The 27763-nt window shown below is 41.4% G+C and overlaps 1 protein-coding gene across 1 annotated transcript in view; it reads left to right on the forward strand.

Annotated features, from left to right (window-relative positions):
- Positions 1-4290: 4290 nt before the first annotated feature.
- Positions 4291-27763, forward strand: part of NF1 (neurofibromin 1) — a 239910-nt gene continuing 216437 nt past the window's right edge. The window contains exons 1-3 of the mRNA XM_081346631.1: positions 4291-4602; positions 19930-20073; positions 21452-21535. Of these exons, the coding sequence (XP_081202757.1) occupies positions 4543-4602; positions 19930-20073; positions 21452-21535 (288 nt within the window). The 5' untranslated portion in view covers positions 4291-4542. The remainder of the gene's footprint in view (positions 4603-19929; positions 20074-21451; positions 21536-27763) is intronic.

Genomic DNA, 27763 nt, shown 5'->3' on the forward strand with positions numbered 1-27763 from the left:
ATATTACATAATTATATGTAATGCCTTTCAAGTGATGTTAATTGCAGTGTTTTTAATATTTGGTAAAATCATACAGGTAATTTTTGATTTACAACTGTAAATGACCCTGTAATTATGGTCATAGGTCATGATAGTCATTAAATGTGTCACTGGTTTTATGACTTCTTTTGCAGCAGCCATAAAGCAAATGCAGTGGTCATTAAGCAAATACAACGGTTGTTAAGTCAACCCAGGGTTCACTATGGGGCAATTTTTCTAGAAACTGGAAGTACCGGTAAATGCCTGGTTTCTGACAAAAAAGTAATAAATGCTCCAACGCTGGAAGTTTTTAAGAAGATACCGGACAACCATTTGTCTGAAATGGTGCAGGGATAGGCAAACCTGGCTGTTTTATGACTCGTGGACTTCAACTCCCAGCATGGCTGGCTCAGGAATTCTGGGAGTTGAAGTCCACAAATCATAAACGAGCCAAGATTGCCTACCCAGGGTATAGGGTTTCCTGCCTGAACAGGGGTTGGACTAGGTCCCTTCCAACTTATTATTATTATTGTTATTTTGGGGTCACATGACCATAGGACGCTGTGAACAGGCGTAAATGCAGGTCAGTTGTTGAGCGGCCAAAATGACTGGGGAGTATCATGTTACTAAGTGACTAGTCATAAGTCGAGGACTATCTATATTGGAAAAAAAAAATGCTGTTCCTACATTGCTCCAAACAGATGCTGGCAGATGCTTATAAGAAAGATCTCTTGTCTATCTTTTGCGCCTACTGGTGTTCAGAATGTAATGGATTTCTGTCAAAATTCTAACAAAAAAAAAGAACAACACAAAAGGAATAAAACACGAGTATAAATACAATACATGTGCTTAAAAATAAATAAAAAACAGAAAGAAGAAAATCAAAGTATAAAATCAAACATTTATATTAAAAAAAGAATGTAATGAGTATCTCTTTGTTATCTATCTAGCATCTTTACATGCAGGAGGATTACAGTGTTATTTATCGTAATGTGAATACGCAACGAATCGACTTCATCTTTATGGAATGTCCAAGTCACAAGGTTCTTAATCACACAACCTGTCTGGTTTCCAAATTCTTCCCTTCCTGCAATTGTTCTTACCCTGTACCTGAATCTTGCACCATAATGAACGTACAGGTACTCTTCAACTTATGAACGCAATTGAGCACAACATTTCCATTGCTACGCAAGACAATTGTTAAGTGAATTGTGCCTCATTTTATGAACTTGTTGCCACAGTTCTTAAGTGAATGACTGCAGTTATTAAGTTAGTAGCACGGTTGCTAAGTGAATCTGGATTCCCCATTGACTTTGCTTGTCAGAAGGTCACAAACTGTGATCAGATGACCCCATAACACTGCAAATGTCATAAATACAAGTCAGTAGGCAAGCATCCAAATTTTGATCACCTGGCCAACAGTTGTAAGTGTGAAACCGGTCATAAGTCACTTTTGAACAATCACTAAATGAATAGGATCCACACTGACACATATACAAATTTGTTCTTATCTTAATCCTAACAAACCCTGCGCTGTCAAGTTACATTATATATTTGAAGGAGGGGGGCTTTTACTAAGTCTTGATTCTTGAGGATTACGTGGAGCCCTGCAATTTTATTAGTACAATTTCAGAAGTGATTTGCCCTATCTTTTTTCTAAGAGAAAGCAACCTGCCAAGGTCACCTAGCCTGCTTTCATGCCAGTCTTCTGGTTTCTAGGCTGGTGCCTCAAACCACCACATCAGGTAGCTCTTTAGATTACAATACATTATTTTACATTGCATTATACTATACTGTACTACATTTGATTCAAAGTAAAAATAATAATAAGAACAGAAACATCTGTGTAGTTATACTTTTTTGTGTGCAGAACATGAGTTGTAGCCTCAGTAAAATTCTTTTTAACTTTTGTATCCTTGTATTTTATTGTTGTTAGCCGCCCTGAGTCCTTCGGGAGATAGGGCGGCATATAAGTCCCAAAAATAAATAAACAAATAAATAAATAAAAGTACTGAAATACAGAACAGGTAATACCATGATTTGAAATGTTAAACATCCTAAAGTGACTTTTGCAAACTTCTAACAAGCAAAGTCAATGGGGAAGCCAGATACATTTAACCATGTTCCTAACTTGACAATTGCAGTAATTTACTTAATAACTGTGGCAAGAAAGGTCATAAAAGGGAGCAAAATTCATTTAACAAATGTCTCACTTAGCAACAGAAATTTTGGGCTCAATTATGGTTGCAAGTCGAGAGCTATCTGTAATGAATTAAAAATATGAGCTTAATTATTTATGTCTCAAATAAGAACTTCAGATTGATTTGTTTGATAATCAGTTTGTTTTCTTGGCTATTCATGGCATTCTCCAGATTGTTTTCCAGTAGCCAATTGGAGAAAGTTTGAGATTTATATTTAGATTTCTTATTGGTTAAATCATCTGGATTAAAGAGATTCAAGTTGGCAGCCATTTTGAGTTCAAACAAGAGTATGCCAAAACATTGTATAAAACAAGGATTAAAAATATTGCATATGCTTGTTACCTAGAGTTTTTACCTCAATGTAAAAGTTGATCCTGTCTTTTTTGTTATTATTATCTATCTCTGCATATGAATTCATAAATTGAAAGGAAACAAATTTTCATTGAGAATAGTTCTCCTTTTAGTCTGGTTCTCATCTTTACATTTAACATTTCTTTTTAATAGCAATTTCCACAATACAATCCAGTTGCAATTCATGGCTTAGAAAGGAGGGATACACATTTGCATTAAGCAACATGATTGCCTCTGAGCAGAAGGATGAACAAAATGAAGGAAATTAAAAAATGCAGCATTCCAGTACTTTTAAACAGATAAAAGCCAATTTTTTTCCAGACTTCTTCCTCATTATTTCCAGGGTGAAAAAAGTTTTGGTGACCTCTAGTGGACAAAGTCACTACAGAAATTTGCTGCTAAATTGAAAGAAATTTCAAGATTAATCTAGTTTTGAAATAGGAATGATTTGCCAATTCAAAAACCAGGCATTTGGAAGAACTTTAAAATAAATGGTCAGTTTCAGTTTAAAATTCTGTTTTTGGTTGTAAATGGGAACAGCTTCCATCTCCTGCATAAAATAAGGAGGATAAAACAAGTAGGATAAAATGGTATGGTTATTAGGATACTCTTCCATTTAAGGAAGAGTTGATCAGGGATCTTTTCATCTTTTCTGACTAACAATTTTTATCAACAGGCCTCATTCCATGTAGTCCCTGTATCATCCATCTTTATATTATGCAACCTTTTGAGTTTTTGGGAACTGGGGTAGGCAAAATGATAAGCAAATCAGAACATGAAGAAGGAGGAAAATATTTGATGTAACAATGGAGATTTGGATGCAGTGTAAAGCGATTTCAATACTCAGTGGAGTATCTGCTACCTCCTATTCCATTTCTTAAAAACAAAAAACCAAGTATGGTCAATAACCGGTTTCATTACATAAATTTCCAAAGATCCTACTCTACTTCTAAATCAACTGATTGGAACATAGCCCATAGTCTTGATAAAGCAGCCTTAATGACCTGTGGGTTAATATTTGAATCATCTAAACTTTTTTTTTGCTGTTAACTAGGTTTTGGAAGCCACTGTATTTTTTAAGGCACTAATAAAATGCAAAATCCATTATTCCAAATCTATCTTGTTTTTACTCAACTGAGAACATATTTAGGAAAATGTAGAAACTTTCAGTTTTCTGTTCCTGAACTGATTTAATTAAGATATAACCATAATATGCATTTGATATTTGACATATATTTTATCCATCCTAGAACCTGCAGAGCAGTTAAGTAATTTCTCCCCCGACGTTATTTCTTTTCCGCTGAAATATGAGTTAACTAATTTAATAATCCCGGGATTATTAACAACTCTTTGCTTTTGCGCCTGCGCGGTACTTCCACGCCTCGCTGCCTACGAGCGAGTTAACGCGTGCGCAGTGGCTGTCATCGCCTTCTCCGACGCGCGCCGCTCATTGGCTCCTCTATACGCATTTCCTTCATTTCCGGGTCTCGGCTAACTTATTGCACATGCGTATTTCTTACATTCTCCGCTAGCAGACGCTGTACTACTCGCGGGCATGCCTCGAACCTCGCCCCGCCTTTTTCCTAGCCCGTTGCGCAAGCGCCACTCCTCCCCCTCCCTTTTGCGCCTGCGCGTGGCTCTCCGAGGGTTCCCTAGCTTCTTTGCTCTGGTGCGCCTGCGCCGGGCCTTCCGTCTGCCCGTCCCCTTTTTTTTTTTTGCCGAGCTCGTCACGCATGCGCTTTTCCTCTTTTCATCTCCTCCCCCCCCCTCCCGCTGCTCACTTGTCTCTCCCCTGGCGGCCCGGGCTGGTGTTGGGGGCGGACTCGGGTTCCCGCTTCCGGTGTGGTGTCATGGTGGCCGGTGGGCTTTGATGGCTGAGAAGGCGGAGGAGGAGGGGAGCTGAGAGCTCGGCGGCTGCATTGAGCCGAAGGGAAGGGGGCGCCGGACCCTTCGGCCTGGCGGGCTGCGGGAGATGGCGGCCCACAAGCCGGTGGAATGGGTGCAGGCGGTGGTGAACCGCTTCGACGAGCAGGTAAACCGGCCTGTGCTGTGGGAAGGGCCCGCAAAGTAAATGGGCTCCTCTGAGGGGGAAAGAAGGGTGTGTGTGTGTGTGTGTGTGTGGGGGGGGAACCGGTGACAAGAGGGTGTGTGGAAGGGGGTCGCGCCTTTCTTCCTTTTTTCTCAGCCGGAGCGGCGCTCTCCCCCCCCCCCCCGCTCCCTGTGATGGGAAGCGGCGGAAAGGATGGATAGCTGCAGGCCAGTTCTGGTGAGGACGAGCCCAACCGGGCTTCTTGGCTTGGGAGAAGGTAGGGAAGGAGCTGGGCGGTTGGGGAGGGAAGGCCTCCAGTCTGGGTGTGTTCTTCACCTCTTACGGGCTTTCACGAGAGGAAAAGTGGGGGTCGACTTTCATGCCTGGAAGGGGGAATGTAAAACAGAGAGTGCTCTTTCAAAATAGTCTTGGATGGGGATTGTTAGGATGGATGGACGAACGGGAGCAGAGCGTCCCAAGCAGGAGCTCTGCAGATTTGTTGGAGAACAACTACAGTACTATTGTCCCCATCCAGTGTTCCTGGAAGTTAGAAGTTCATCCTGATTAGAAAAGAAGCAAAAGAGATCTTTCAGCTCTTTTGCCCTCAACTCAAAACTTCTTGTTTTTTGTCCAACGCCACCCATTACTTTATAGAGAATAGAATAGCTAGAGTTGGAAGGGACCTTGCGGGGTCTTCTAGTCCAACCCCAAACTCAGAGGCATCCGATTGAGGGAAAGCTGTACCCACCCTGCACCCAAATTGCGCAAGAATGACTCCACTCAAGTTTGAGGAAGGCTGGTTGGCATATTTCATTTTTCTACTTTTTTGAGGCAAGGAGAGCACCAACCTAGAACTAAGGAGAAATCTCCAATTAATCAGTGGAATGGCTTGCCTCCAGAAGTTGTGGGTGCTCCAACACTGGAGGTTTTTAAGAAGAGATTAGACAACCATTTGTCAAATGGTATAGGTTCTCCTGCCTGAGCAGGGGGTTGCACTGGAAGACCTCCAAGGTCCCTTCCGTTATTCTATTCTGTATACAGTGGTGGCATGGATAGAATGGGTGGAGTTGGACAAAAAAAATTAAGTTTTGAGTAGAGGGGAAAAAAGCTGAAAGATATCATTTGGTTCTTTTCTAATTAGGATGAAATCAGCCAACTTGTGGGATGACTTCATGGTGGTTTCTTCATCTCCTGTGGGGAGAAACAGATATTGTATATATTTTGGTTATATAGGAACATGCCATTTTTCATGAATATAGGCTGAAGGAGGTCTTAATTTCTAAATTTTTCTTCTCTTTTTTATTAATAGCATGATGTCATTCTTGCTCGTGGGATGCCTGGGATGACATAGAAAAAAGCAGATGATCTGGTAGTTTTTTTCTTAGTGAAGTTTTGAGATGGGCTGTGGGTAGCTGAGTGATGTTCTACAGCTCCTCTCTATGAGGAAGACTTTAAAGAGGAAAGCTTTGTTGAAAAACTTAAGCATGTTGGTTACTTTAAGTCTCCTGATGCCACTTGAACTATTTGATTTTGAAATGGTCTGGGATAGGTGGTTGCTGAATTGCACAGAAAGGGTTTTCTCAAAATGAGTCTGTGGAAAAGCCAAAGAAATATTGGATACATTTCTTTTGAATGAGATGGAAAAATACCTGGATGTAATATAGTTCATCCTAGTTTAATAGTGGTTGTTGTTGTTCTCCTTCTCCTTTTTCTTTCTTTTTCTTTCTCTTCTTCTATCATCATCATCATCTCTGTACAATGAGAGACGTACAGGCAGTGCTTGACTTAAGAACAGTTTGCTGAGTGATTGAAGTTACAGTGGCACTGAAAAAAATGACTTACGACCTTTTTTCACATTTGCGATTGTTGCAGCAGCCCCGTTGTCACATGAGCAAAATTCTGACACTTGTCAACTTACATTTATGATGGTTGCAGTGTGACAAGCAAAGTCACTGGGGAAGCCAGGTTCACTTAACAACCATATTACTAACTTAACAACTGTAGTGATTCACTTAACGGTTGGTCCTCTCTCCCCTCCTGTTCAACATCTATATGAAGCCGCTGGGTGAGATCATTCGTGGTTTTGGGGTGGGGTATCATCAGTATGCTGATGATACCCAGCTTTTTCTCTCCACCCCGAACCAACCCAATGATGCCCTCGACGTGATGTCCCGTTGCCTGGAGCCAGTCCGGGTCTGGATGGGGAGAAACAGGCTTCGACTTAATCCCGCCAAGACTGAGTGGCTGTGCATACCGGCATCTCGGATTAACCAGTCTATTCCATCGTTAACTATGGGGGGTGAGGTGTTATCCCCTGTAGATAGGGCCCGCAACTTGGGCGTCCTGGACTCACGGCTCAGTTTGGAAGATCATATAGGAGCCGTGGCCAGGGGGGCTTTTGCCCAGGTTCGCCAGTTGCAGCCCTATCTGGACCGAGACGCCCTATGTACAGTCACTCATGCGCTTGTGACCTCCCGGATAGACTACTGCAATGCTCTCTACATGGGGCTGCCCTTGAGGACCACTCGGAGGCTTCAGCTGGTGGAGAATGCGGCTGCGCAAGTTGTGATGGGGGTTTCCCGATACTCCCATGTAACGCCTCTTCTCCGCAAGCTGCACTGGCTTCCAGTTGCCTTCCGGGTGAAATTCAAGGTGCTAGTGATGACATACAAAGCCCTACATGGCGTGGGTCCGGATTACCTACGGGAACACCTACTTGCCAGCGTCAACATCCCTCCGTCCTGTGCGCTCCCACAGAGAGGGCCTCCTCAGGGTGCCACCGGTCAGAGAATGTCGGCTGGTGACCCCCAGGGGGAGAGCATTCTCGGTGGGTGCGCCAATCCTCTGGAACCGCTTACCAGCTGAAATCCGGATGGCCCCCGACCTTCGCTCCTTCCGGCGTGATCTAAAAACTTATCTATTCCAACAAGCCGGCCTGGCCTGATGGATTTGGGTTTTAAAATTTTCTCACTTTATTGCTTTATTGTATTCTTACTTTATTGCTCTGTACACCGCCCTGAGTCCTCCGGGAGAAGGGCGGTATATCAAACAAACAAACAAACAAACAAATAAATAAATAAATAAATAAATAAATGGCATGGGTCCGGATTATCTTCAGGAGCACCTGCTGCCAGCATCAACTTCCCATCGTCCTGTGTGCTCCCACAGGGAGGGCCTCCTCAGGGTGCTGCCCGTCAGGGAGTGCCGGCTGGCAGCCCCCAGGGGGAAAGCATTCTCGGTGGGCGCACCTGCCCTTTGGAATCAGCTGCCTGTGGAACTCCGGATGGCCCCCGACCTTCGCTCGTTTCGCCGGGACCTGAAAACTTGGCTATTCGAGCTTGCCGGCCTGGACTGAGGGTTTTTGGGTTAAGGTTTTATTTTTTAATTATTTTGGGGTTATTTAATTTAATTTTATTTTAACCTGTATATATATTGTATTGTTTTAATTTGCCCTGTAAACCGCCCTGAGTCCCCCAGGAAAAAGGTGGTATATAAATCGAAATAAATAAAAATAAATAAATAAATAAATAAATTTGCAGGACCGTCTGCTACCGGGGACAACTTCCCATTGCCCAGTGCGCTCACACAGAGAGGGTCTCCTTAGGGTGCCGTCGGCCAGACAATGTCGGCTGGCGACCCCCAGGGGGAGGGCCTTCTCTGTGGGAGCGCCAGCCCTGTGGAACCAACTCCCCCTTGAGCTTCGGATGGCCCCGGACCTCCGGTCCTTTCGCCGCGACCTTAAAACTTTCTTTTTTCATCAGGCTGACCTGGATTGATGATGGGTTTTTAAATATGTTTTAATTTTTAACTGTGTAGTTAATTTATTTTGGGGCTGTTATTTAATTCTTTTTAAATTTTTGTATTGTTGTTTTTTTATTGTTGTTAGCCGCCCTGAGTCCTTCGGGAGATAGGGCGGCATATAAGTCCCAAAAATAAAATAAATAAATAAATAATAAACAACTGTGGCAAGAAAGGTTGTAAAATGGGGCAAAACTGTCAGTTAACAACTGTCTTGCTTAGCAACACATTTTGGGCTCAACTGTGGTCATAAGTTGAGGACCACTTGTATTTATCCTTTGGGTGTGGTGGCACTGGGATAAAGAGTTGAAGATTGTTCTGGGCTCATTGTAGGGAATGTATTAAGAGAGTAAACAGATTTTTCTGTTTTAAATTTGGTGGGTTTAGAATGTATAATAAGCCTGCTGTTTGTCAAATTTGGAGCCTCCATAGATAATATGGGGAAAGGCCTTGCTGCCACTATTTCCTTATGGGATGCAGAAATTCTCTGTGGAATAAAGTTATAATTGTGGGTGTGTTTGAACTCCATTCAATGGGGTTCCCTTATATAAAGAAGCATAAAAAACGGACTGTCTTAAAGAGGGATTGGAACAAATCATTATTGCTAACCATTCTAGGGGTCCTTTAAGTGGGAGAGATTGGGGAATATATCCTACCTGTCACCAAGAGACAGGGTTTTTTTAGTATCTTTTAAAGATTTAGAAAGGAGTGATCCTAATTATCAGGAGTGATATTGTTAGCTTATAAAAAAACTGGGAACTATTTTTTCAGTCAGTTTGTTTTGTACTTGTTTTTATTTTAAGAAATATTGAAATTGGTTGGTCTTTGTTACTTTTAGGATGATGATGATATAATAATAATAATAATAATAATAATAATAATAATAATAATAATAATAATAATAATAATAATAATAATAATAATAATTAGAGTGGGAAGGGACCTTGGAGGTTTTTTAGTCCAACTCCCTGCTCAGGCAGGAGATACCATTTCAGACAAATGGTTGTCCAGTTTCCTCTTAAAAACTTCCAGTGTTGGAGCGTTCACAACTTCTGGAGGCAGGGTGTTCCACTGAATAATTATTATAATCAGTTCAAGAAACTTTTCTGGGTCTCTGTGGAAAGCTAAAAACTGCCTTGGAAGGAAAATAGGTGCTTAGATTGTTCCTCTCTCCTATCCCATGGGGGACCCTCGATTAATCCTCTGTTTTCCGATGTCTGAGGAGAAATGTGATACATTCTTATTTCATTTATTTATTTATTTATTTATTTATTTATTTATTTTTTATTACATTTATATCCCGCCCTTCTCCGAAGACTCAGGGCGGCTTACAAGCTTAGCAGTAGCCTTTTTTGCTGTAATGGTTGGATCTATTACAGCTTATGCACAGAAACATATACAGATTAGAGTGCTGCCATATGCTCAAGCAAATTTAGAAACTAAAGAAAGAGTATATGTGTATGCGTGTGAGTATTTAAATAGTTGGAGAGCACATTTTATTTATCCTAAATCAGATCTTTCAGAGTTTTCTAAAAATGGAGGCAGTCAATATCATAAGGAGGATGCTGAGTACCATACCACATCATAGGTTTATAATTGTTCACCTGAATTGAAATGTTTTTGGTCTATCTCGAGGATCAAATATTTTCCTTGTTAACGTAAAAAAAATCTAATATTTATGTTGGGTGAGGAGGAGGATGACAGACACCAAAGCAGGATTCAGAGAAATTTTTAGGTGTACTTAAATGATTCAGCTAAGATAGGACATGGTTTATTTATTTAACTATTTGCAGCTGCTGAAATTAAATGTAATGATGCTCTGGATAAGATAGGTGTATTTTGTAAGAGTAATGTAATGCTTTTAACATAAGTCATGGTTTAATATATCAGTTACCTGTTACACAGATAACAAGCTATGATAGATGTTTTACAATACACAGTAGCTTATTTCTCACATGACACAAAGCATATGATGACATTACAGTGTGTGAATCCATTCTCTTAGTGACTGAGCAATCCAACCTTTTTTTTTCAACCTTCTTATTAAAATGGGAATTGTTCCCATTGAAAGAAGAAACAATACAGCTTCTGAGTGATGTAGATTCAATTGTTTAATTACAGACCCTGGGAAATGATTGCCTTTGTTTATAATAGATTGGTTTAATGGTTGCTCATTTGGAAAATATTGTAAGCTTAAATTGACATTTTTTTTAAAAAAAAACCTCTTTTGCCCTAAATGTTCTAGTGAAGAAATGTACAGTGTGCACAGTGATAGATTATGACTATTGAGGTTGTCTTGTTAAAAGTTAAAAATCTGATTGATTTGCTTGTGTTTTGTAACAATGAGAGTATTTAGAGGCCACTCATATTTGCTCAATGAATTTTTATGTTACTGTTCAGTGTGAAAGTACAGTCAATGAGAACAAGACATTCCCTATTCATAGGTTTACTATAAAAAAGACAGAACACAAAAGAAAAAAAAACGATGGGAAAGATGAAAAATATCATCTATGGACAAATTTTCCAAGTTAAATAAACTTCTCATTGTGCAGCTAAACATGGAGGGAGATTAAGAGTGAGAGTCCAATAGAATAGAACTTTTAACTGAGCAGAGGGAATGGCTGTTTAATCCAATTTCCTTCTTTTGAATCCTCCTAGAACAGGGGTGTCAAACTCAATTTCATTGAGGGCCGCATCAGCATTGCGGTTGCCCTCAAGGGGCCTGGTGGGTATGGCCAGGGTAGGCGTGGCCTACTGGGTGGGCGTGGCTAGAGTGTGTATGGCCTACTGGGTGGGCATGGCCAGCTCTACATCGACCACATCAAGGGTGCCTATGGGGGCCTGGGCAGGAGTGGGACAGATCTGAGGGTCTCTGGTAGAAGGAGGGTCTCTGGGCCAAGGCAGTGGGGTCCCCTCACTGTTTCCAGGATGGCTTCGCGGGCCGCATGAAACCACTTCATGGGCCGGATCCGGCCCCCGGGCCTTGTGTTTGACATGTCTGTCCTAGAAGGACTTGGAGGCTGGTCTTTCTGGGAGGTGAAGTTTATGCTCCACATTTGGTTGCAAAATGCCAGAATTTTTAACTTGTTTAATGATCAACATAATTGGGGTTGTTTGTCAGAATCCAATTTTCTGGCTTACCTGATTTTCAACCATTTAGAGTTATGTTTCTCCCTCCTTTCTAAGTGACATAAAAATTACCTCTCTGAGCCTAATTTTAGCAGGCAGAATTTTGTAGACTATGTGGCATAGCAGTTTAGAAAGCATTTCTACTTCATTTCTAGGAAGAATTAATAAATTATGTCTTTACTTTGGAGTTTAAAAATAAATTGGTCAGCATTTCTTGGTTTAAATGTATATTCCAGGTTTCATATTTCTTGCTTGTTTTGAAGACAAAGGCACATTCTGAGCATCCAGAGTTACATTTAGAGGTAGGCAGGAGTAGAGAGTAGCACAGCTTAAGAAATTATGCAGGGTTTTCTGAAATTCTGGCTTATAGTTTTATGTGAATTCAATTAGTGTGCCCCATCTGTCTTATTTGTAATATACAGCTGTGGAGGTGCAATAGTGCTTATGGCCCGAGGTATAATCCCTGGCATTTTCATATTTTTTTAAACCCATGATTAAAAAGAAAGACATTTATCAGAACTTTTGAAGACTGGTTAGAGCAGATCATCTGGTTCAGATGAACCCGAATGTGTCTTTGTACAAGGAACATATGCTAGCAAATTTATAAAAAGTGGTAATTTACTGCAGGTAGTCCTTGACTTGCAATTATTTGTTTAGCAATGGCACTGAAAAAAGTGACTTACAACCAGTTCTCACATTTATGACCGTTGTAGCATCCGCACAGTCATGTGATCAAAATTTGACAACAGGCATGTATTTATGATGAGTGCTATTTGTGACGTTCCCAGCTGGCTTCCAACAAGCAAAGTCAATGAAAGAAACTGGATTCACTTAACAATTATGTGATTCATTTAATAACTCTGGCAAAAAAGTTGTAAAATTGAATATGATTCCCTTAACAACAACCATCTTGTTTAGCAATGGAAGTTCTGGTCTCAAGTGTGTTCATACATTGAGGACTACCTGTAGGTAGTTGGATTGGCATGGTTGTGGTTTAATAAAATAATATGTGGGTTCCTATATACTAATGCTCAAAGTTTAGGGAACAAACAGGGTGAACTTGAAATATTAGTACATGAAGTCTGATATGATATAGTTGCCATTACTGAAACTTGGTGGGATGAAACTCATGACTGGAATGTACTGATAGATGAATACAAACTATTCAAAAGAAACAGACCCAACAAAAGAGGAGGAGAGTTGCATTGTATATAAAAGATCACTACATCTCTCCTGAAATACACAAAATCAAGGATGAAAACCACCAAGAATCCATATGGGTCAATATAAAAGGAAAAAAGAATGACATTGCTATAGGTGTATACTACAGGCCACCCAACCAAGCAGAAGAAATAGATGAACTCTTTGCTAATCAATTAACAAATGTATGTAGGAAACATACCACAATAGTAATGGGAGACTTTCATTATCTTGATATCAACTGGGAGACAAACTTTGCAGCAAGGGGGAGATCGAACAGATTCTTAACCAACTTAGATGACAACTTTGTCATGTAAAAGGTAGAGGAGAGAATTGGAGGAAAAGCTATACTGGACCTAATTCTTACTAATAGAGAAGAAATGATAGAGGGAGTTGAAATTGCCAGAACCTTGGGCGAGAGTGACCACGTCGTACTGGAATTCAATATAATATTTATATTTATATTTATATTTATATTTATATTTATTCAATTTATATACCGCCCTTCTCCCGTAGGACTCAGGGCGGTTCATAAGGTTATTTAAAAAACAGATACAACAGTTACAAAACTTAAAATCAATTAAAAGAATTATATAAACCTTGCAATAAAATCCCAGTTAAAAAACAGTTAAAATCCCAATTAATATGCTCAGACCAGGCCAGAGAGCTCAAAGAGCCAGGTCTTCAGGTCCCGGCGGAATGAGCGAAGGTCAGGGGCAGTCCTAAGCTCTACAGGCAGCTGATTCCAGAGGGCCGGCGGAGCCACAGAGAAGGCCCTCCCCCAGGGTATTGTCCGCCGGCAATCACAAGCAATAGAATATAATCCAACCAGTTTCTTAAACTTTAAAAGAATTGATTTTAACAAACTCAGACAGAGCCTAAGCAAAATTTCATGGATAAAAATCCTAACGGGGAAATCAACTCAAGAAGGGTGGGAAACACTGAAAAATATCATAAAAGCCCAGTCCAACACAATACCACTAAAAAAGAAAAACATCCAAGAAGAAACCAGCATGGTTGCATGAATTTCTCTCTGATAAACTGAAAGACAAAAAGGACAAGTACAAAAAATGGAAAGAAGGACACATAACTAAGACAGAATACCAGCAGATAGCCCAAATCTACAAAGATGAAGTCAGGAAAGCAAAGGCTTAGAATGAACAAAGACTTGCAACAAAAGTCAAAGATAAAAAAAAGCTTTTTCCCCCCAAAATATAAATAGTAAAAAAAAAAGTCAAGGAAATTGTAGGCCCACTAAAGAGAGAAAATGGCAAGGAAGTAACGCAGTAGGGAGAAAGCAGAGCTACTTTATTCATTCTTTTCATCAGTCTTCACACAAAAAGAAACTATAGCCCAACCTACCACAAACATAACTGTAAAAGACAGACTAGAAATAAAAATTTAAGCAAGAAAATGGTAATAGAATACCTGTCTGACCTTGATTGCGGAGTTCTGAAGGAGTTGGCAGAGGTTATCTCAGAACCATTGTATCATATTTCTAAAAAATCTTGGAGCACTGGGGAACTACCAGAGGACTGGAAAAAAGCTGAAATGGTTCCCACATTCAAGAAAGGAAAAAAGAGCCAGATACAGGAAACTATAGACCAATCAGTCTAACATCAGTACCTGGGAAGATACTGGAAAATAATAAAAAAAACAGATCTGTAAACATCTAGAAACAAATAAAGGTATAACTAGTAACAACAACAACTTTATTGATTAGCCCTTGGGCCATATCAAAGTACAAAGTTCCAGCAACAAACCGTCACCAAAACTAGATAAAAGCAATCCGAAATGGAATTGGATAAATACAATTGAAAATGGAATTAAAATACAATTTAAGTTAAAATAGTAATAAAATAGAAATTTAAGATATAGATAAAATATGGTAACAGTATAACTAGTAGCTAGCACGAGTTTGTTAAAAGCAGATCATGCCAAACCAATCTTATTTTATTTTTTTGACAAAGTAACTAAATTAGTAGACAAGCGAAATGCTGTGGACATAGTATATTTAGACTTCAGCAAGGCATTTGACAAAGTAGACCACAGCCTACTTCTTAGTAAGCTAGAAAAATGTGGGATAGACAGCATCGCTACCAGATGGATTTGTAACTGGCTGACAAACTGTACTCAGCGAGTAGTCCTTAATGGTACTACATCTACATGGAGGGAAGTAAGCACAAGTTTCCATATTAGGTCCAATACTCTTCAATATCTTCATAAATGACTTACATGAGGGAATAGAAGGGAAATTCATCAATTTTGCAGATGACACTAAACTGGCAGGAATAGCCAATACCCCAGAAGACAAGCTTGCAATACAAAAAGATCTTGACAGACTTGAACAATAGGCTCTACCCAACAAAATATTTAATGTGGAGAAAAGCAAGGTTTACACATGGGCAGAAAAAAACAAAGGTACAAGTAGAGATTGGGCAAATCCTGGCTCAAAAACAGTAACTGTGAGACGGACCTTGGAGTCCTAGCGGATGGTCACTTAACTGTGAGCCAGCATTGTGCGGCAGCAGCCAAAAAAGCTAACACAATCCTTGGTTTTATAAACAGAGACAGAATCAAAATCAAAATCACATGAACTATTAGTACCGCTTTATAAAGCTTTATAAAGGCCGTACCTGGAATACTGTATCCAGTTTTGGTCACTACATTACAAAAAAGATGTTGAGACTTTAGAAAAAGTGCAGAGAAGAACAACTAATACGATTAAAGATCTGGAGACTAAAACATATGAAGAACGGTTGCTGGATTTGGGTATGGCCGGTCTAGGGAAAAGAAGGAGGAGGGGGGACATGATAGCAGTATTCCAGTATTTGAGAGGCTGCCATAAGGAGGAAGGGGTCAATTTATTTTCCAAAGTACCTGAAGGCAAGACAAGAAACTAATGAAGGAGGGAAGCAACCTGGAATTAAGGAGAAACTTCCTAACAGAGAGAATTAACCTGTGCAACAGTTTGCCTTGAGAAGTTGTGGGTACTTCATCCCTGGAGGTTTTTAAGAAGAGACTGGACAGCCACTTGTCTGAAATGGTGTAGGCTCTCCTGCTTGAGCAAGAGGCTGGACTAGAAGAGCTGCAAGGTCCCACCCAGCTCTATTATGATTGATAGATAGACTTGGAGAAAAATGGGACTTCCTAGTAGGTGGTGGAGTAAAACAATTTCTCCCAGCCCATATAAATATGTATATCTGTGAAACCTGAGTGTTAGTTGATCATTGATTATCTGACTAAAATAATGCCATAATGCAGGTGGTCCTTGATTTACGACCAAAATTGAGCCCAAAATTTATGTTGCTAAGCGAAACATTTGTTAAGTGAGTTTAGCCCCATTTTACAGTCTTTCTTGACATAGTTGTTAATAGTTGAATCACTGCATTTGTTAAGTTAGTAACATGGTTATTAAGTGAATCTGCCTTCCCCATTGACTTTGCTTGTCGGAAGATCACAAAAGGGGATCACATGACCCTGGGGACACTGCAACTGTTGTAACTATATGTCCGTTGCTAAGCTTCTGAATTTTGTTCATGTGATGCTGCAATGGCTCTTAAGTGTGAAACATGGTCATAAGTCACTCTTTTTAGTAACGTAACTGAACGGTCACTGAGTGAACTGTTGTAAGTCGAAGACTGCCTGTACTTCTGAGACTTAACAGTTGGATATAATTGCTTTCTTCAGTGGCACAGAGTTCCTGTGTGTAGACTCGAGTATTCGGAATTTTTACTAAGGAGCGAGAGGAAAGTAATGCGGTGAGGTTCCTGCCACTAAAAAGCATCCATATTTCTCGCTAAATATTTATTTTGGGGGTTAAGTACAGCTGCATATATTGCTCTGATCCAAAGCTGTTGACTTTAATCCAAAATCCAACTTCCTCAAAGTGGACTTTTCAAACGAATTTCATTACAGAGTTGAAGGTTACTTCCATCCAACTGACTGGTACAGTACATGACGCATAAGGGAAATGATTGGTTTGTGACCTTTTAAAGAATGTATGGATGCAGCTTGGAATAAAGGAACCAGTGTTTATGGAAGAGGATTAGTGTCTTGGTGGAATCATTATACACCTTATCTCTAATACCATGGACTTCTCCAAACTTTGAATTTTGACACACGAGTTTCATAGAGAATTCTTTTGTGAATCACAGGATTGGAATTTTTAAAACTGGACAGTTCTACAAGCTCTTGTATGAAAGATAGAGGATGAATATAGATAGATTGAGTTAAATTTCAGATATTCCAGGTTTTAAAGTTTCTAACAATGATAGTCTCTTTTTCTTAAATGCTGCCCAGTGTAGCCTGATTTTATGGTAATCCATAATGAAGTTTGTTTTGTTTTAGTAGCATGTGTTTGTGCAAATCCAACCAAATGTAGTTGATTCACTAAATTTGGCTTGAGTAACCCATACTCCCATGTGCCCATTTCCAGTTTTGCACCCTCCAAAATTATGCTGCTAAAATTTGATAGCAAACTGTTGATTTTTGCAACTATTTTACTTAACTGATGCAATACTTAAAATCGATGTCCCAAGTCTCTGGCCAGTTAAAAGTAATTATTTTGAGTGAATTCCCTTCCAACATCCCAAAACTAATTTTCAAAAAGATTGCAGATTTGTTCCTGCAAATGTGGGCTCTGGAGCCATTCTGCGCCCTCCCCCCAAGAGAACAGGAAAAAGATGTGCAGCTCAGAAAAAAAAAAATCATTACCTTTGTGGTAAACCATGGTAAAAATGTAAAAGAGAATCTGGAATTGAAATTTGGCTAAGTCTACTCTTTGGAGCTTTGGAAGTCTCAAAGGTGTTACAGATTGGCTGTTTATGTCATTAAAGTCACAATTTTTTTGCTTTCTTGCATTAAATTATAGTTTTGGTTTAAGCTTCCATTTTATTTTCAAACTGTGGTTTTCAAGGAGATTATAGCAAACAAACTGTACTCTGAAATTTGCTTACCTAAGTTTAAATTAAGCAAAAACTGAAGTTAAAACCTTGCAAAGTCTCTTCATGGTTATGATTATAAGGAAAATAGGAGCTCTTCTATATAAGCTTAAGGTCTTAACTGGGCTCATTTCTTATACAAGTAATCCTGGACTTACAAGAGTTTGTTTAGTGACCATTCAAAGTTAAAACAGCACTGAGAAATGTGACTTATGACCATTTTTCACAGTTACGACCTTTGCAGCATCCCCATGATCTTGTGACCAAAATTCAAACACTTGGCAACTGGTTCATATTTATGGCAGTTACAGTGTCCCAGGGTCATGTGATCACCTTTTGTGACCTTCTGATAAGCAAAGTCAATGGGGAAGCAAGATTCACTTAACAACAGTCATAAATGTGAAAAATGGTCATAAATCATTTTTCCCCCAGTGCTGTTGTAACTTCAAACAGTCACTAAGCAAACTGTTGTAAGTTGAGGACTATCTGTAGAGAATGCATGTTTCCTGGAACCCACAGTGTGACATTCTTTACTGATAGGATCTGGAGCTTGCTCACTCATTTAGGACAGAGCCTTGGTGGAGCAGTGGGCTAATGCCTCCTTAAGTAACACCTGCTGCCTGCAATTAGTGCAGGTTCGCATCCCACCAGGCTCAAGGTTCACTCAGCCTTCCATCCTTCCGAGGTAGGTAAAATGAGGACCCAGATTGTTGGGGCAATTAAGCTGACTTTGTAATAATGCCGCTTGGGGTGTGTGTGAAAGCCCTAATAAGCAGGCATATACATAGAATGAAGGCTACTGCTAAGCTTGTAAGCCGCCCTGAGTCTTCGGAGAAGGGCGGGATATAAATGGAATTAAAATAAAAAATAAAAAAATAGGCAGTAACCATCACTGTGACTCTAGGCCAGGGGTAGGCAGCCTTGGCTCTTTTATGACTTGTGGACTTCAACTCCCAGAATTCCTGAGCCAACATGGCTCAGCATGGAAACCTTTCCATTTCTCCTCAGCATAGCTGGCTCAGGAATTCTGGGAGTTGAAGTCCACGAGTCATAAAAGAACCAAGGTTGCCTACCCTTGCTCTAGGTCCTAGGAGGATTCTAGAGGGCATACCAACTCAGTCTGAGAGAGTATTACTCCATCCAGAGTCAGTGATGGATAAATACTACTTATGAGGAGCCCTAAATCCCACAGCTACTTAGTCTTGTCAAGGTTGAGCTGAAGCCAATTTTCCCCATGCAGAACCCAAATCTCCAGGCATTGGTGGGAAAGCGTTTAGATGGGCTCACTTAGTGACCTCTGCCCCGGGTCACTAAGTGTTAATGGGTTAAGTCACCCAATACCTTCATGTAGGTGATAAAAGAGAAGTGGGAGAGAGTAAAAACCCTGTGAAAGTGATAAGGTGCATGGAACATGTTGGTTGTCCACTTCTACTGTAAATATTTGTTCAGAAGTCCTGTTGAGTTTAATGAGCCTATTTTTGGGTGGGGATTAAATATTGGATACATTTAAATCAAAGTTCTTCATTTTTAAAGAAGTAGTTACTGGTTACTAAAAAGAAAACTTGGATTGGCCGTGGCCCTCTGCCCCTATGTTAGATAATTTAGCTCTTGTCTGGCTGTGTCAGAGGGGTCAAATATCCATTAAAAGTTGCCTTTACTCTTAGTGAAGTCAGTATAGCAGTCCTTGGTGTGACTCCAAAGATGGAGGGGAGACCAGGGATCTGCTTACTCAGCGCTGTGCTAATTTAAATAAAGGTTAAACCATGTTAATTTAAAAAATAAAATATCCTTAAAGTTGAGATTGATTTTTTTGATGCTACATGGACATGTTTGTTTTGTTTCTGGCCGGTCTGGAAGTGGTTGCTATTGCCTTCCTTTGGCATGCTTTGATTTTACAAGATTTAAGAAAATGAAAAGGTGGTGACAATCAGAAAATGCTGATGGTTGACCTATTGTGCATTTATTTGTTTATTTGATTTTTATCCCACCCTTATTACTTCGTAAGTAACTCAGGGCAGTGAACATACATAATACTCCTTTCTTTTCCTATTTTCCAGACAAAAGCCCTGTGAAATGGGTTGGTCCAAAGTCACCCATCCAACTTTCATATCTAAGGCAGGACAAGAATTCGCAGTCTCCTGGTTTCTAGGACAGGAACTTAGCCACGGGGCCAAACTGGCTCTCTAATCCTTGCATAATAAACTGTCCTACTGTAAATTTTGTTCTGTATAACAGCTTTCCAAACTTCCTTTTATTGCAGCTTCCGATCAAAACCAGCCAGCAGAATACTCACACCAAAGTCAGCACGGAACATAACAAGGAATGTCTCATCAACATTTCCAAGTATAAGTTCTCTCTGGTTATTAGTGGCCTCACAAATATCTTAAAAAATGTTAACAACATGGTAAGTGATCTTTTCTCATTGACTTAGTCTTCTTTTGTTCTGGAGGAAGAGAAATATTTTTTTAAGTCTAGGTAGATAAATATCTATTGGCTTATTGTATCTTTAATGTGAACCGGAATGCATATTATAATTTGCAGCTCTGAGAAAATATGATACATTCATTTCCTATCTGTAAAGTTATATGTCAAAAGCTCCCCCCCCCAACCTATCAACACCAGTTAAAACCAGGATAAATAATAACATTGTTCTCATCTATACAATGGAACTTTTCATAAAACCAAAAAACCAAGAAAAATACAGTGTAATTTCACATAACATTGGTGAACTGAAGCGGATGGGAGATGGAATAAAATGGTTGCAGTAGAAATTGATTTTAAATATTTGATTCTGTAACAACCAATACACAATTGGTTGTGTATTTGATGTATGTCTTACTTTGCCCTCCTGGCTGTATCCATACCTGAGGGAAAGTACTGGATTTTAACTAAAGCTATAGGGTCTTCTTGCTGGAAACAGTAGGTCTGTCTTGACTTTTTGGCATTTAATGTTAGAGGAATCATAGCTCCATATTTTAAAAGTTACATAACTAGTACATGCTAGTTTGTCAGAGAATCGGAATGGGATAGAAGAGAAACCGAGATAGGATCAGGAAAGAATTAAAATTAAAGGCTACCAGCCCATCTATATTGCAACTTCTGCAACCTCGCATCTCATTACAGGTTTCTAACGCCCCTAATTAGGTAACTTCCTGGATAACCAGAAGAATTTTATGCAAAATTCTGGCAGACGAAAGATGCAAAATCAACACAAAGTTGTCATTAAATTTACTTTTGCAGTCTGCACAAATTGTACTTTGGGATTGATTACTGATTACTGTGTAGAGCAGGGGTGTCAAACTGCTGGCCCGCCGGTGGGATGCGTCATGGCAAAACTGTGCCCACCCTATTGCTGGCAATGGAAAAAAAGTCACAATACGTCGCAACACATCACATGACGTTGCAAGTTTGACACCTGGTGTAGAGGATAGATTGCTTTTACTTTATTTTGCTCTACATTTTACCTTATTCTTATTTTGATATGTTTGGAGGATCTATGAACTGTAATAGAGTTACTCATTCAAAAGCTATAGAGCAGGCATGTCAAACTCGCAATGTCGCGTGATATTGCGCGACGTATCGTGACTTTTTCCCCATTGTCGGCAATGGAGTGGGCGCGGTTTCGGCGTGACGCATCCAGCCCGCAGGCCGGCAGTTTGACATGCCTGCTATAGAGGGTATCAGAGAAGTTATGTCCTTTTGGAAGTAGCAGATGGGTGACAGTATAAGTCAGCTTTGTTACCAAAAGCTAAACTGATCTTTTGATGTTTTTTTTCTTATAGAGAATATTTAGTGAAGTGGCTGAAAAGAACTTGTATCTTTCTCAGTTGATTATTTTGGATACACTGGAAAAGTGTCTTGCTGGGGTGAGTAGCCTGCTTAATTTTCTTAACAAAATTTTGACATAGACACCAGTTAGTATAGATTTTTTATTGTTTTAGTACAGCGTTGGTCAACTAGGTGCCTTCCAGATATGTTCTAAAGTGCAGTCTGTGAATCTGAGAATTGTAATTGAATTCTGAGAGTTGTAGCTGGACAAATCTGGAGGTTACTTTTAGTAACCTGCAATGTTGTGTTGTTGCTTTCCTGAAGTACAAAGTTGCTTGTAAAAAGTGAGGATTTTAAAATGTGGAACAAAAATCTGTTAAGATAAATTTTTAAAAAATCTGCTATACCTCAGGTTGGGAAACGTCGTATATTTATTCTCAGTGTCTATATGGCTCTGCTCTGTATGGGTTTTCTTATGCTCTTAAAAAGGAATAGTTTTCAGGTGATAAGTTTTTCATTTTTGTTTTTTTTTTTGTAAATTGGGAATTAACACTTTGAGTGTCTGATATACCCCAGGCATGCTGGCTGAGGAATTCTGGGAGTTGAATTCCACAAGTCATAAAAGGGGCAAGTTTGAAGATCCCTGCCTCAGATGGATGTAAAAAATTACATTTGACTGGTGTAAGAGAAACTTCAAACTGCCAGTGCTCCCAAGTTGCTATCCAAATTTATTTGAATTGTAGGTGTCTGTGCTGGCAGAGCATCATAGGCATTGGATACAGATGGTCCTTGAATTGCAGCCATTGGTTTAGCAACTGTTCTAAGTTCAGTGACACTGAAAAAAGTGATTTACAGTGATCCTCACACGTATAACTGTTGCAGCATCTCTACAATCACATGATCACAGTTCAGTGTGCATAGCAATGGGCATGTATTCATGATGGTTGCAGGATCATGTGATTGCAATTTTTGACCTTCTTGGCCAGTTTCCAACAGTCAGTGGGGGAAGTTGGATTTGCCTAATGACCCCATGATTCACTTAACAATTGTATGATTCACTTAATTGTGGCAAAAAGGTCATAAAATCAGACATGACTTCTTAACAGCTACCTTGCTTAACAGTGGAAATTCCAGATCCAATTCTGATTGTAAATTGAGGACCACATTTACAGCAGTAAACAGATCAGGAGCACTCCAGTTTAGTGACTGCAAAATAACTTTAGTGTTCCCCATTGACTTTCTGGTTTTATTTTGGCTTGATTCAATTTTGCATTATAATCATGAAACATCTGTCCCATTGCTAAAGATGACTTTTGCAGGTGCTTTTTAGTTTATATTTCTTTGGTTTGTTAAACTTCCAGAGGGAATGTCATCTTGTACTTTCTGGGGGGGAAAAAAATCCAATTTTCATTTGGTTCCGTTTTTGGAGACAGTCAGCTCTCACTCCCCTTGCCCCCTACCCTTGTTACTTTGGGAGTGTCACTCATGGGTTAGTGTCTTGTATGAAGCAGGAGTGTAACGCTAAACCTGGGCTTTGTGAAATTGAAGAATATATGTTTATTCCTGAAGGTTTCTCAATGCAGTTCCAAGTTCAATGTAATCAGATCTTCCATAAGCTGCCTGTGATTCTCCACAACTGGTTTTGAAAGATTGATTGGTAAACCATGGCAGACAAAAGACTTGGGTTATTTGATGCTTTTATAAACAACATTCTATATTACCTTTCCTGATCTCATTGTTTATGTTGGACACATCTTCCCATCATTCCCTTGTGAAGTGAATTCTATCCCAACACATCTGCTTTCATGTTTGGGGAAAATGTCTTCCCAGTGGCTTGTGAATATTCAGTTGAGGGAAAAGCAGATGAGGCACTGAAGAGAACAGATGCAGAGAGGCTGAGCTTATCATTAATGACCCTTATTGCTTTGCTACCAAAAATCCAGAATCTGAACCCAAGCCTCATCTACCCACCTTGCAGAAACTTCACCATCTTCATAAACAACTAGGAAGGAAGGATATGTGGGTTGACTTGGTTGCATGTCAAAGCATCTGGAGAAGGTTGGTCCAATTGAGAATATTTGCACATTGACTAAACTGGCTGTAAGAATCGGGTGGCCTGTATTGGCTTCTGATGGTCTAGAGCTCAGTGTTCAACTGTGGCAAATTTTTAAGACTTGAGGACTTCCAGAATTCCTCAGCCAGAATTCTGGGAATTGAAGTCCACAAGTCTTAAAGTAGCCAAGGTTGGACACACCTGGTCTAGAGTCTCTTCCTGGGTGTAGGCTCTGCTTTCCTTTTTCCTTTGTGAAGTCTGTTTTTTCTTCACCATCAGATGGTTGCTAAGCCACACTTTATTTTGATGGTCGCTTCCAGTCCTACGCGGCCAACTATTTTGACACTAAGGAGATCCTGGAAGAATTCATTGTTTGAAAACAAATCCTTCAATTGGCTTATGAAAGGCAATTAGCTGAACATTTAGGTGTTCAATTTTATAGTGAATCCTAGATAGATTTCATTAGTCAGGAAGAACCAAGGAGGTCACCCAATATTGTTGGACTTGTCCTGAATGACAACTACGTAGAAGAACTAAACCCCCAGCTGTGTTCATTACAGAAAACCAAGATAGAACCCCAAACTACTGATGCAATATCAGGCTTGTGTATTTTAATGCCAGGTCCGTAGTTAATAAGGCTCCTCTCATCCGAGATTTGATTGAGGAGGAGTGTGCGGACCTGGCTTGCATTACGGAGACCTGGTTGGGCCCAGAGGGTGGTGTCCCTCTGATTGATCTCTGTCCACCAGGTTTCCGGGTGCTTCACCGGCCTCGGGCTCAGGGTAGGGGCAGGGGTGTGGCGGTAGTTGTGAGGGAGACCTTATGTCTGCGGGAGGCCACCGTTGTCCAAATATCCGGGTGTGAGTCTCTCCTCCTGAGATGTGGCCCTAGGGCTCAGTTGGGCTTGCTGCTGGTGTACCTTTCGCCTTGTCGCGTAGCAGCAGCCCTGCCTGAGCTACTCGATATCCTCTCGGGGTTGGTGATTGAGTTCCCCAAATTTATGATTTTGGGTGACTTCAATCTGCCATCCCTGGGGGGATCATCTGAGTTGGCTCGGGAGTTCATGGCTTCCATGATGGCCATGGACCTGATGCAAGTAATTCAGGGCCCGACTCATGGGGGGGGGGTTACACGCTCGATTTTGTTTTTCTATCTGGACGATGGTTAGATGATCTGGGTGGGGGTTCTCCAATTATTATGCCCCTGTCATGGACCGATCATCATCTCCTGCGGCTGGTCTTCCATTTCGCCACTCCCCGTCGTGGGGTTACGGAACCAACAAGATGGTTCCGCCCTAGGCGCTTAATGGATCCTGAGCGGTTCCAGGTGGCGCTTGGGTCCCCACCTGCCGCCTTCGCTCACAGCTCGGCCGATGCCCTGGTGGAAGCCTGGGAAAAGGCAGCCACGGAGGCACTCGACCGAGTTGTACCCATGCGGCCCCTGACCCGGCGCAGATCCCAGTGGGCTCCATGGTTCTCCGTAGAGCTCCGGGAGATGAAGCGTCGGAGACGGGGCCTAGAGAGCTGTTGGAGATCCAGCCGGTCTGAATCCGACCAATTGCGACTAAGGTCCTCTATGAGGTCTTATCTCGCGACGATGAGGACGGCAAGGTCTAATTACTTTGCTACCCTCATCGCGTCTGCAGATAATCGCCCGGAGGTGAGGAGGGAGCCCTTGCAGGGTCGTGCCAAGGAGTTTAGCCAACATCTGTCGGACAAAATCGCTCGGATCCGGACCGGTCTGGACTCCGACTGGGCAGAGTCTGACGGTGGTGACATGGGCGGTCTTGGTGATGTTATCTTGGAAGAGTTCGATCCTGTGACTTTGGAAGATGTGGACAGGATCATGGGGAGGCTGAGCTCCACCACGTGTTTATTGGACCTGTGCCCCTCCTGGCTGGTTTATGCAGCTCGGGAGGGGACACGAGGCTGGCTCCAGGCAGTGATAACTGCTTCTTTGAGTGAGGGTAGCTTTCCCGCTGCCTTGAAGGAGGCGGTGGTGAGACCCCTCCTCAAGAAGCCTGCCCTGGACTCGGCTGTTTTAAACAACTATCGTCCGGTCTCCAACCTTCACTTTCTTGCGAAGGTTGTTGAGAGTGTGGTGGCGCATCAGCTCGCTTTGTTCCTGGAGGAAGCCGATTATCTGGACCCGTACCAATCGGGCTTCAGGCCCGGGTACAGCACGGAGACGGCATTGGTCGCGTTGGTGAATGATCTCTGGCGGGCTCGGGACAGGGGTTGTTCCTCTGTCCTAGTCCTATTAGACCTCTCAGCAGCTTTCGATACCATCGACCATGGTATCTTACTGCGGCGTCTCAGGGGGTTGGGAGTGGAGGGCACTGTTCTCCAGTGGTTCTCCTCCTACCTCCTGGGACGTTCGCAGTCGATGCTGGCAGGAGGGAAGAGGTCGGCCTCGAGGCCTCTCGTTTGTGGAGTTCCTCAGGGGTCGGTCCTCTCGTCTCTCCTGTTCAACATCTATATGAAGCCACTGGGTGAGATCATTCGTGGTTTTGGGGTCGGGTATCATCAGTATGCTGATGATACCCAGCTTTTCATCTCCACCCCAAACCACCCCAGTGATGCCCTCGATGTGATGTTTCGTTGCCTGGAGGCGGTTTGGGTCTGGATGGGGAGGAACAGGCTTCGGCTCAATCCCGACAAGACTGAGTGGTTGTACATGCCGGCATCTCGGGAAATTCAGGTTATTCCATCTTTAACCATGGGGGGTGAGGTATTACCCCCTGTAGATAGGGCTCGCAACTTGGGTGTCCTCCTGGATTCACAGCTCTCCCTGGAAGATCATATAGGGGGGCCTTTGCCCAGGTTCGCCTGGTGCGCCAGTTGCGACCCTATCTGGACCGGGATGCCTTGCGTACAGTCACTCATGCGCTCGTGACCTCTCGTTTAGACTACTGCAATGCTCTGTACATGGGGCTGCCCTTGAGGACCACTTGGAGGCTTCAACTGGTGCAGAATGCAGCTGTGCGAGTTGTGTTGGGGGTCTCCCGATACTCCCATGTAACACCTCCACTCCGCAAGCTGCATTGGCTTCCAGTTGCCCTCCGTGTGAGATTCAAGGTGCTGTTGATGACCTATAAAGCCCTAAATGGCATGGGTCCGGATTACTTACGGGAGCACCTGCTGCCGGCGTCAACTTCCCTTCGTCCAGTGCGCTCCCACAGAGGGCCTCCTCAGGGTGCCGTCAGTCAGAGAGTGTCGGCTGGCGGCCCCCAGGGGGAGGGCGTTCTCTGTGGGTGCGCCAGACCTTTGGAATCATTTACCGGTTGTGCTCCGGACGGCTCCTGACCTTCGCTCCTTCCGCTGTGACCTGAAAACTCACCTATTTGAACAAACCGGCCTGGTCTGATGGGTTTGGGGTATTTTAATTGTAATTTTAATTAACTTTTACTGCAATTGGGCTATTCTGTTTAATTCTTAACTTTTGTATATTGTATTTTTATTGCATTTTATTGCCCTGTACACCGCCCTGAATCCTTCGGGAGAAGGGCGGTATAGAAAATAAATAAATAAATAAATAAATAAATAAATAAATAAATAAATAAATAAATAAATAAATAAATAAATTTAAATTGAAAGGATGGTTATAGTCCAATCCTCATGGAACTGTTCAGTATATACAGATAGTCATCAAATTGCAACCATTTGTTTAGTGACCATTCAATGTTACAATGGCACTGAAAAAGTGACTTACGACCATGGCAGCATCCCCATGGTTGTGTGATGATCACACGATCAAAATTCAGATGCTTGGCAACTGGCATGTATTTATGACAGTTGTTAGTGTCCTAGGGTCACATGATCACCGTTTACAATCCTCTGGTAAGCAAAGTCAGTGGGGAAGCCAAATTCATTTAACATGGGTGGCCACGTTACTAACTTAACAACCACAGTGATTCACTTAACAACTGTGGCAAGAACGATTGTAAATTGATGTCAGGGTAATTAAAGTCCCCCATTGCTATTGTAATTCCTGCATACACACCTTAGTTAACTGACTAGCAAAGAGTTCATCTCTTTCCTCTTTTTGGTTGGGTGGCCTACAGTATACACCTGTGGCAAGGTGGTCCCTCCCCTTCTTATATTGATCCAAATGCTTGTCTTGAGCTATTGTTCAGTCATCTTCAAGTTAGTTGGCCTCTCTTGCTATCGGATGATGATCTGACCTGCTGCTGAAGCATTGGCTTTGTACAGTCCCTCAGTCTGTTACTTTTTTTGGAGATGGTGGTTGAAGGAGGGTGCTTTACCAGCAGCTG

Source organism: Vipera berus, assembly GCF_964194415.1.
Source record: "Vipera berus genome assembly, chromosome: 1".
Classification (NCBI taxonomy): domain Eukaryota; kingdom Metazoa; phylum Chordata; class Lepidosauria; order Squamata; family Viperidae; genus Vipera; species Vipera berus.